Raw genomic sequence first — 12,110 nt, 5'->3', positions numbered from 1 at the left:
TAATAGTAAATTTTAAAAACCCTAAAATGTGAGTTGAAAAAGACAAAGGATTGAACATTTTGAATGCCATTTGAAAATAAGAGTATGACAGATATTGGGAGATTTTAATCTTGCAACAGGCTTAAAGGATGGGTCGATTTTTTTTTATCGTTGATAGAATAAGCTTTTCTCAACATTAAAAAATATAAATAAACATTTCTATTCTTTTGGAACGTGATTGCGTATCAGTTTTTTAGTACTTTATGGTCTAAATTTTAAATATATGGTGAAATTTTCAAATTGTCAATAAAAATTTAAATTAGACTTATCAAGAATGTTGATATTTAAAAAAAAATCGACAAAACAATTAAAAAAAACCCCTAAATATGATAACTTTTTAAAACTTGGTGATAGTTGTACAATGAATCTGAGACACTAATCAAATATATGAGATAGTTTAGCATTTTTACGTGACAGGAGTTATCGGACTTTGAACAAATTATTTTCAGTTTTGTGACAATTCCATATTATGAAAGCATAGTCTACCGAGACCGTTTGACAGGTCTGGAGTTTTAAGATATGTGTTTACTATCGTACCACAGTAACACATTCTCACACATACTTGTTTCTCATTATACTACATGTGACATTTCGCTACGTTTGGGAGGGTTAAGTTGTGGGTGGGGAGGGGGATAAACTCTAGCAACATAACTGGGACAAAAACTTATCGCTCTATAAATATATGTTTGCTTACAAAAGCAAGACTTTTCAACTCAACCATAGATTTTCCCCAGAGGTTGTTCCTCAAACCTCATAAAGGTTGCACTTTGTAGATACGGCTCACCACGCCTTTTTTAGTGGGTGATAAATAATATTCATAGATCTTTAGTTTGGTTTGCAGCCTACTGGTTCCAAGATATGTTCTCTTGGTCCGATGCCTTCATACGCTAAAGTGCGATGGTCCGCGAAAGTATAAACGTATGAAACGTGGTTGGATTATGACGTTAACAGTCGTTTATAAATACAAACCAAAAATGAACATGCTAGAAGATATATTTCAATAATTTAATTTTGGATGTAGCGCGTCTTCTGATTGGCTGACGTTATTTTTTTATCAGCCCATAGACATAATTTAGTCATGTGACCGTGACGTCATCAACGGGTTTTCATGGTTTTCTACGGTTGAAAATGAAATTTACTAGAATTAAATTATAAGAAATGACTAATATTTTTTCTGTCTATTCGAAATAACATAAAAAATGTGGTGCACACTGTTAAATAACCCGCTACGCACGTTATTCTGTGTGCACCAAATTTTTTATGTCATTTCTTCATAGACAGAAAAAATATTAGTCATTCCTTAATTAACAACTTATAAACCAAATGTCCTAACCGTGCTTTGTCGGCTGGAGCATAATTATGTGTTGGTTTTTTTTCGGGTGCTCAGTCCCCGTTTTTAAAAACATTGTGAATTTTATGGAGAAGTAACGTCTGTAAAATAAAGGTACATGTTTTCATGCGTAATTTAAATTATAGATTTTCATCTAAATCACTAGTTTGTACAAATGTATATTGTATGAAAATATAACATGTGTTTGTACTCGCTACGAAAAAGGTGAAAACTAGGACATCTCTTTTCTCTCACATTTGAATTAAAGCTTATACAAATAAATGTTAAACATTCCAACAATGAACGATTTTTTTATTTGTAATTTACAATGACGCCTATATATGTATAAGGGAGGTGTTCAAATAATTGACAGACAGTGTGAACGATAAGCTACACCAATGATCCAAATATTTGATACGACCGAATAGTTAAAAAATCATCTCCAGGAAATATAGTATTTTGTGACCTAACTTACCTTTTTATCAATACAAACGTGGCCGGTCTTCAAAATTTAGAAACAATCACTTAAGCCATACATATTTATAAAGCCTATCACATATTTATATCTTAGCATACCAGCTTTTGCAAAAAGACGATTTTTTTAACATCCATGTACTTTCACGTTTTAAGCCCTAAAATCTTAACCCTTTTGGTCTATTGCACTTTAGCGTGATATACCATCGTACTTTAGCAAACAAACAACCATCGCACTTTAGGGTAAGACACCATCGTACTTTAGCGAAGACCATCGCACTTTAGCGTGACCAACATACTTTAGAGTACCATCGCACTTTAGAGTCCTACAAATATACCAAAAACTAATCAGAATTCCAGCCCTAAACATTGTATTATAGTGTACTAAGTATACTGAAAGGAAACGAGCGCTGTACGGAGATTGCTATTTTCCCAGCGGTTATACGTTTAACATGTAAACACCAGACAGCTCTCTTTATATTTCTTCAATTATTTTATAAAACTATCTCAAGATCAAACGAATCATCATTCTTTCTTGCTGACTGTTATTTATTTTAAAAGGGGATATTCCTGTAAGGTAGTTCATCTTGAATTGTACAATCACAGTAAATGATCGGTCTAGTTCTTTGCCAAAATCTGCAAATTTAGAGACAGATTTGCAATAAATTGGTTACACTGTTTATTTATGTAAAGAAGACTTAGTTATTTATTGCTTTATTAAAAATGTTTAAACAAATACCAAATATTTGTGCTTTTAGAATTAATTTTTCAAATCAGCTATTGAAGGGGAGATAAATTTCCAGTACAAAACTTATACTGGACATATAGGGAAATTTTCATTTTTACTTGTAGCAAGAAAACAAGTTCGATGACATATCTGGTTCATAGATTTCTTTTTATGCACAAAAATGTGTTTTTTTTCATGAACAATCTAAAATTTTTGTTGTTTTTGCAATTTTGAACGACTAGTTACTGTACCTTAATAAATAATAATGGTGACCCATAATTGTTATCATTGAAAAAAACATAGTAAATTCTTCATTTTTTGCAAAGTATAAGAAAATTCTCGTCTCTCTGATGGAAGCAAACTGGATTATTATTGTATATGCAAGATACATGTATGAAAGTTTATGCAAACAAGTTTGAACTCGTCACGTGCTTCGTTGACCAGGAACTCCACTATCCGAATCTGCCAATTTTCAGAAAGAAAGCCCAGAGGCGGATTGAGAGATGGACAAGGTACCTAGTTCCCCCTTTCTGGAGCTACGATTATAGTTAAATCCAGCTTTTTTTTTTATCGATTCCACTCTAAACTTTATCTAGCTTGAAGGGATGGGGGCGTTGCAATTATTTGTTTCAGTTTCACAAAAACTTTAATTGTCAGCAAAACGTAAAATATTATGAAAATAACAAGAATTTAACCTTAAAAGATGGGCGAAAGATACCGGAGGGACAGTCAAACTCATAGATCGAAAATAAACGAACAAAAAGTCTTGATTTACCTGACTTCACATGTGTTTGTTTTCCAACGCTGCAGTGGTACCTATATCCTGTGGTGATGCTATACAGTATGTTCAAAGACTATGAACATTTATTCTAAATAAACTGGTTCTCTAAGTTAAGACAAAAACAATAACTTTTGTAATATGTAACTGCTTATTAGAACCTTTTTTACATAGCCTGTCAGCATCGGAGTTGTAAGTTTGAATCCCACACGGGACAGGTACACTCGACTCCAATCTTAATTGACTATCATGATCGTCAGTTTTCCTCCGAAAGTCCGTGGTTCTCTCGAAGCGCTATGACCAATGAAAAACTGATCGTCACAAATAGCTCAATAGTGTTGAAAGTGGTGTTTAACACTATATACAATCAATCAATCAATCAATCAATCAATGTACTTTAATATAAAATAGTCATAAAATAGTAAAAGGAATTGATAAATATATTACTAGATGTTGTTTTGTTGTATATTATGTTTTGTTTCGTTTTTTTAATCTATATTTTCTTTGCTTCTATTTTTTTTTACATTTAAAAGTCAAGATATAAAATGTCTGTGTCAAATAAAGCCCTTTCAATACAAAGGTTTAAAAGATTATCTTAAATAATTGACTCGAACACGCATCCTTTAAAAACAACCCCCATAACAGATATCCCGTAGTCTGCATTATAATACTTCCTAAGGTAAAGGAACTAAAAGTTTTAAGCTAAATCAGCTTATGTAATTCTTAAGGATATATATTTATATTGAATAAATATCTCAAAATTATTGAAGCTTTTCTCTCTCGCAGACCGGCCACAATAAGTAAGTCATTTTTTTTGTTATTCGAGTAAGTACATTGTTTACTTTTACACTAAAGAACATTTTTGTATATTATTTTGACTTTGATTTTTTTCTTTATCAATCTAAATTTTAGACCGGCGAAGGATATTTTAGCGCATTGATAGGACATTTTAGTAAAGATAATCGGGCGTTTTAGCGTAAGTCCATTTCAGCGCCATAATTATTTTACACATTTTAGCAAAACATCAATATTATCGATGTCCATTTTAGCGACATGAATTTATTCATAGCATAGAAAAATGATACACATGATATAACTAAAAAAGGTATTAAAGATAAAAAACCCACCATCATAATCATAAAAATACAACACTAAAAGTCAAATATTAAATTGTCAATTTGGTCCAAGTTATTGGTTGTAACCGGGGCTGTTTGAAAGAATCTGTGCTAAAGTTGATAAAGATACATGTACTTCTTATTTAAACATATGCTACTGTGTGTTACAAACACATCACAATACGTATCGAAAGTTAAGAAATTCAATGTAAAGAGTCTCTTACATGTACGTGCTAAAACATAGTACATATGCAGTGATAGAATAAAAATAAGAGAATTGCCTTCCAAAGTCATATTAGGGGAAATTATGGTTTGAAGAAGAGATTTAAAAAAAATCAGATGTGATATTTGTGTGTTAGGGCCGACCATTTGATATTCTGTGGAGGGAGAGGAAGTTGACACCGAGTAGTCTAAATAGTCGAACTACTCTATATTTAGCCTGTCTGCGGTTTGAGTTTGAATCCGTCACCTGTCAGGAGAATTCGACTCCAATCTATATTGATTTGGACTGTGAGTTTTCCTACTGGTTATACATTTTCAGCTCTTACCAGGCCAGGATATTAATTTTCAAAAGCCTACAATGTCGTCTAATAAAACATCACCACAATGTTATGGAACAAAACCTTTATAAATACATGTATTATAGAGAAACAAAGTTATGATACCAAAAATGGCCATAACTGAATACATGCCATTACTGGTTAAATCTGCTTTTCAATCAGAACAATAAATTCAAAAGCGATTGCATGATATTGTATACTGTATACATGTCTTACCATGATGAATGCTGCTTTATACATTTATATTCTGTTGTTTTGTTACATTATGTTGACTGGTGTTTTGTGGATGTTTATTCTTTTCTTTTTCTTATTCCAATTTGTCTCTTATTCTTGAAGGCACTGAATGAAAGATTTAGTTTGATATTTTTAAAATTGAGAATATACATGTTTTAATGAAATCGTGTTTTTTTTGCAGGATAAAAAAATGTTAACCAAGATTTTATTCGTAGTTTCGATTTTCGTAGCAGCAGTTTGTAAGTATTGTTTGTAAAAAAAAATGCCCCAGAATTCTCCGGGAAAATTGCTGAAGTTGAATATTTTTTTAACCAATCAAATAGATAAAGTATTATTACATAATATCATCACGTTCATGTGAACTACTTGAATAAAATATATGGAAAGATTTAGTCTTTAAACATTATACTAGTATATAAGTATATTTATTTTTGTGGACACAGATCAGTGTGGATAGTAATTGTTAAATTTTTCCATTACTAGTATGTATACTATTAAACGAGAAGACCTCACTTTGTATGTCGCTTCTCTTCCTTCCACGATAAATTAATCATCATGCCTCTGTGTTCTATAGGTAACATGCATAGTCGCATTCGTCATTCATTCTTATGATTATTCAGATTGAGTTATTTTTGGAGAAAAACGACAAAAAAGGAGTCCGGATATTGATTACGTCATCAGATCTACTTTTAGTCATAGATAAGACTTCCGGTTTGAAACATGCACAAGTACAACCAATCGTATGATAGATAACAAAAATGAAAAATAAATAAGCCAATCAGAGCGTTCTCCATATCAGGTGTTTAGATCGCAAGAACCACAACTATATCTCCTTAGAGAGGACAATTATTTTACGCGTTTATCTACATGTAAACTACGATTATACTACTTTGATACTAGTATATAGATTGGACTTCAACTTCATCAAAAACTACCTCGACCAAAAACTTTAACCTGAAGTGGGACAGACGGTCGGACGAACGAACGAACGCACGGATGCACAGACTACATAATGCTAATGAATGGGGCATACACATTTATTGTTGAAAGTGAAAGTAGTGATTTGGCAAAAATGATAGTAGGGTGGAGATTAGAGGGAGGCAGGACATTTTTCGGGACGTCGGGATCGGGTGTTTTTAAGCTGGGGATTTGGGGATTGATCATTATGGGATCCTGTATTTCGGGAAATGAATTTCTTTAAATTCTGCATCTCGGGATTTCATGTTTTTAAGCCCGAAATTTCGGGATCAGGAACCCTCCGACCACCCTCAAGTTAGCCTTAGTCGGTCTTAGTCATTTTAATGTACAAAATTCATCTCCTACCATTGGCATGTTAATAAGGCTCTCAAAAGAAAAATGACTGATTGATTGTCCTAGAAGCATATTTTATTAGACTTATAATGGTCTATATATAAACAGTTACATTTATTTCATGTTTGAAGCGGTGCAAAGTTTTAATTTAATTTGACTTTTACCAAAAGATGCATTGTAGCAAAGGAGAAGAATAATTGTGGTCTGAGGCCAGAAACACGAAAATTATTGAATTTAACAGAAGGGAAACAAATATCGGACTTCGGAAAAAAGGAGAGGGCTTTTGATACGTTTTATGAAATTCTCCATACATAATATCTTTTACAAAAAAATCATCCTACAACAGTTCACAAGCTGTATATGCCCGAGATTTCGCGGGTGCGTTCTAGTATTTATTAAATGAAAGACATATAATTATAACTGTTGTAACATAATGGTAGTAATTTTTTAAAGGAAATGTCTTATCTGTCATAATAGGTATATTATATTGTAGATGGTGCAACGAAAATTGACGGAGTTGAAGGTGATGTGCTTACTCTTGAATGTAATCCTGGTACTTCAATCGATATCAAATCTGCGTTTTATGGAAATAACGTTGATCCAGCATGTGGCGACGCAAGCGCATTGACTACTTTACAGGCTTTAACAAGTGGCAAACAAACTTACGTTGTAACGTTGAATAGCGACACGTTTAGTTCAGATTGTAGCGTAGATAGAGAACAAACGTTTACTGTAAAATTCAACTGTATTAGCAGTAAGTATGAATAATTAATATTTCATTTGAATCCATTATTTTGATTGGCTGATATTACAACAGCTGTGACTTAACGTGCTTTCCGTCGACAATGCTAAAATAATGCATTGAAAACTTGACAAACGGAAAGCTTGATATGACTCTTAATTTCATGGTTGTAGCACAAAATGTTAATATGGTTCCGGGCTTCATACAAAATGTGCCTCGGATAACGTTTTCCCACCGCAATGAAATTATGAAAATGAAGCTTTTATCCTTAAATAGATTTTTAAACAGATTTGTTGGGATTTGATCGATGATCAAACTATAATTGCATTGTGTATCGGTTTGTGTGCTTTAGTTAATTTTCAAATTACATGTCCATTTTTTTTAAAAGTCTGCTTGAAGTGACTGTATTAAATCCTCGAATCAGCTACGTTGAAATTAAACTAATATTGGTTGGTGGTTTCGCAATTGGTTTTCGATTTCTTGGATTTTAAGTCATTTAATTATCATCTAGAAATAACTCACTGCAATTTATTATTGAAATGATTTCTGTGTTAATCGAAATAGAGGTGCTATCAATATTCTTTCTACGGGGAAACAAAGATTTGTTTTATAAGATTTAAATGCAAATCGTTACCGTTAGGACGAAAACGCTTTGGCATAACAACCGTTTCAGAATACGAAGGAATATGAATAATTTCATTATCCGTATTCCAAATGAAATTGGCTGAATTTTCAATGTGAAAAAACGTTTTGTCAATCACAACGTTTTGCTGTTCGTTGTTACAAAAAAATATTACAAAGAACTTTTTAGATTCTTACATGACATTTTTTGCCATTGACGTTGAGCAAACAACAACGAACTACTACATTAATCCAGGGGACAAGAGACGTGATGTGTTCCAAGATGATCTTTTTTTCAGTTTTATATTGTCTATCGCATGTTGAAACTTATACTTATTTATAGATCTATTGACACAAACTGAAAACCAAGGAAATACTGCAACTTTATCTTGCTCCAATGGGGAAAAAATCAAAATAATAAATGCTGAATACAAATCTGGAAGTTCATGCCTTGACCTTAATGCACTGTCAATAGTACAAGGTTTGTGTGATGATGAAAGCAGCTGTTCGGTTGCAGCTACTGATACTGTGTTTCCTGATAGTGACTGTGCAGCTAACAAAGAAGAAACATTGACTATTTCCTACAAATGCACTTCTGGTAAGTACATTACTTTATTACTTTAGTTGCTGTGAATTACCGTGATTAAATGAAAACCGATAATTTTAAATGTAAAATAAACTCGAAATTTTTATTCCTCTTTATAATAATCTTTATAGTTATAGGTGTTTGTCAACCGTGACGTGGTCGATGACGTCGCAACAACGAAATTGTGAATGCATAGAAAAAGATAATTATAGTTCCTTGATTTTCTGCATTTCTTCCGTTTAAAAGCTCTACTTTAATGTTATTAAAGGAATAACTTATCAAAGAATTATGATATCGAAAAATATTCGACTCGTAACCGAACAACACTGTTAATTAACTAAAACACTGCGCGCATTTTTTGAATTATTGTGTTGTTTTGTCACTATATTCTATAGTTTGCATTTTTGATGAAATAAAAGTTAAATTAAATGACACAGACCTAAGTTCCGGAGTAACATCTTAAAAATGTAATTAAAAAATAATTAAATTGTATGTAAGAGACATTTGTTGAAAAGCAATGTGTTACGTCAAAATTCATTGTATGTCAGAGACTTTATCGTATATTAGGGTAACACTGATTTGTTCTGGGTCTGATTATGAAAGCATGTTATTATTTGGCATTTAAGAATCTAACGGCTAAGTAATTTGTCGTCTGTATCTCAAAAATAAAATTAATGTCGCATAATTTGTTAAATTTCCATAGTTTAATATTTTGTTAGCCAATTACAACGTTTTGTTATTTCAGTGCTTTTGAAGTATAACGCCAAACACTTCAGTTTTTTAATAGCGAACATAGAAATAATCCAGCAAATTGATGATGTCTAAAGTCAATCTTGGGTAACATATTCGTCGACCAATTAACTAATCTCAATAATGTGTTTGCTTGCTGATGCTGCAAATAAATTCAAATTATATAGAATATAATGTATTGTTTATAGTATTGTTTATATTTGGATATTTTGTTGTTAGTTTGCTAGGTTTTGTTTGTGTTCAATACCCTTTTTATCTAGCAAATATAATATTTTACAATTCATCACTGTCCTAGAGCAATTGTTTAACTCATTGAACAAGATCTCAATACGATACGTTATACATTTTTAGTAAATTATTGTTTTTAATTGCAGCAACCGGACCAGTCTACACACGTTATGGAGCCAGTGGTTGTTCGGTCACAGCAGCAGTTGTTTACAAAGGTCAAATTTTTGTTTACTTTTTTATGATTTACGTTCGTATCTAAAATTATTGATTTAATCTAAATTTATTTTTTTATTGATTGATTGGTGTTTGATGATACTTTCAACACTATTGTGCTACTTCGTGGCGTAGTTTTTTTTTATTGGCAAAGCAAGTCGGACTGCACAGTAGGAAAACTGACACGTGCGGGATTCGAAATCATAAATCTCAGTGTGACTAAACCGAAATAATCCAGTCCCTTTCCGTAATCGATCTCTCTAACATGCGATGATTTCTAATTTGATCCTTGCTAGTTTTCAAAAGTATTTATAATGCAATTTGCCGTTTCAGAATCTAAATGACTTTCGGTAGGTTCGCTGTTGGTGAACCACCCCTCCAAATATAAATAACTTCACGTCATTGGACGAATTTCTTTTGGTTTTGACGTTAAGAATCAGTCACGACGTTTCGGTGTACACTTTGGAAATATTCACAGAAAGCGTTAGGATTTGAAACGGCCAATTTATGAGCATACAGAAATCCTACCACACTTTATTTACAAAAAAGAAGATGTGGTATGATTGCCAATGAGACATCTCTCCACAAGAGACCAAAATGACACAGAAATTTACAGCTATAGTTCACCGTACAGCCTTCAACAATGAGGAAAGTCCCATACCGCATAGGCAGCTATTAAAGACTCACAAATCAAAAATGTAAAACAATTCAAACGAGAAAACTAACGGCCTAATAATGTTCAAAATTGAACGAAAAACAAATATGTATCACAGCAACAAACGACAAACACTGAATTACGAGTTCCGAATTAGTTGTTAAAGTATTATATTTTGTTATAGGTACGATGGCTGGGGCTAAACATGATGGCAGCGGATCAGGTAGTAACTATCAATGCTTGACGTCAAGTCCAACATATGGCGCTACAAATGCTAATGTAAACTCAGAACGAGGCTATATATACGGCATGGAGCTTAAATTAGACACCACAGACTCTACCTCAGTTATTGATCTTAGTAATGACGAGAGCACAATACCTTGCACAGTCTGCCAAGTTATCTCGAGTAAATCTGTATTTATGGTAGCCGGATTGCTCACATGTCCGTCAGGTTATGCTGCCGAGTACACTGGTTATTTAGCTTCTGACTCAACTGCCGGTACGACATCCAAATCTTACATTTGTCTAGACAAAGATGCCAGTTATGCAGGGGCAACTTCGAACAACCAAGGGCTGCTTTATTTAACTGAAATTAAATGTGGTTCATTATCATGTTCTACGTTCACAGATAATGCCGATATTCCATGTGCAGTGTGTTCGAGAGCTGTTACTAGTTCCTGAAGTAGTTTATACGATAAGTCCATGTTTAGTGTGTTTGATAGAAGTACATTGAACTTTAAATGAAGATAGCGTCTTTTACACGAAAGGCTATAATTATTAACCTTGAAACATTTTAGTATTTGTTCTGCATAAAAAAAAAATACCCCACCTTTTTATTTGACACATTGGAATATTTAATTAAATGATGTGTAACAATGTTGTATTTTTTCTTTTATGGAAATGATAAATGAATATTTCCTCTTTTATGAGACATATTTTTATACATTGAGAGGTGAATTTGTCCCCGCTTTCCGGTATTAGGTGGCGTTTGTGTTGCTTAGATTTTAGTTGTCTTAGTGGTGTTATGTGTTATGTGTACTGTAGGCATTCTTTTGTTCCATTTTTTTTTGCCTAGGCGGTGTCAGTTTTTTTTCGACTTATGAGTTTCAATGTCCCTTTTGTATCTTTTGCTTCTCTTTTAAGCCTTTATTGATAATTTGCATTTAGCGAAGTTGTAACTACATATTGTGGATGAGAATTGTCACTTAAACTAAACAGGGGCCGACGAAGTATTATGATATAATACATCCATTTGTAATGGAAAAACAAAGGATGGGGGTATCTATTCATGACACAAACTCATTTCCTTCCTTTAGTTGTTCCTAAAGTTTTGTTGCATTCCTATTTTTAGTATTTTTGTCACCGGAACTGTCTCACACAATGTAACTCATTAGTTTACAATGAATAAATAAAACTAGAACAAACCCGCGAAATCGCGGGCATATACAGCTTGTAGACTGTTGTAGGATGATTTTTTGTAAAAGATATTATGTATGGAGAATTTCATAAAAGGTATCAAAAGCCCTCTCCCTTTTTCCAAAGTCCGATATTTGTTTCCTTTCTTTTAAATTCAATTATTTTCGTGTGTCTGGCCTCAGACCACAATTATTCTTCTCCTTTGCTACAATGCTTCTTTTGGTAAAAGTCAAATCAAATTAACAATTTGCACCGTTTCAAACATGAAATAAATGTAACTGCTTATATATAGACCATTATTAGTCTAATAAAATATGCTTCTAGGACAATC

General features: G+C 32.7%; 1 protein-coding gene across 1 annotated transcript; it reads left to right on the top strand.

Moving 5' to 3' along the window:
* The first annotated feature begins 4,081 nt into the window (after window positions 1-4,081).
* Window positions 4,082-12,110, top strand: LOC139512112 (protein eva-1 homolog C-like). Its single transcript, XM_071299505.1, has 6 exons — window positions 4,082-4,148; window positions 5,439-5,496; window positions 7,062-7,322; window positions 8,275-8,529; window positions 9,642-9,710; window positions 10,548-12,110. Exons 2-6 carry the CDS (start codon window positions 5,448-5,450, stop codon window positions 11,042-11,044), a joined length of 1,131 nt encoding a protein of 376 aa, XP_071155606.1. The 5' UTR covers window positions 4,082-4,148; window positions 5,439-5,447; the 3' UTR covers window positions 11,045-12,110.

This window comes from Mytilus edulis, chromosome 2 (genome assembly GCF_963676685.1).
Source record: "Mytilus edulis chromosome 2, xbMytEdul2.2, whole genome shotgun sequence".
NCBI classification, from domain to species: Eukaryota; Metazoa; Mollusca; class Bivalvia; order Mytilida; family Mytilidae; genus Mytilus; species Mytilus edulis.
Note: the sequence above shows the minus strand (reverse complement) of the source record. Positions and strands in the feature narration are given on the sequence as shown.

Coding starts and splice junctions, on each gene's coding strand:
- LOC139512112 (XM_071299505.1), top strand. CDS start 5,448: ATGTTAACCAAGATTTTATTCGTAGTTTCGATTTTCGTAGCAGCAGTT. Junction 5,497..7,061: donor GATTTTCGTAGCAGCAGTTT/GTAAGTATTGTT, acceptor ATTATATTGTAG/ATGGTGCAACGAAAATTGAC. Junction 8,530..9,641: donor TTCCTACAAATGCACTTCTG/GTAAGTACATTA, acceptor TTTTAATTGCAG/CAACCGGACCAGTCTACACA.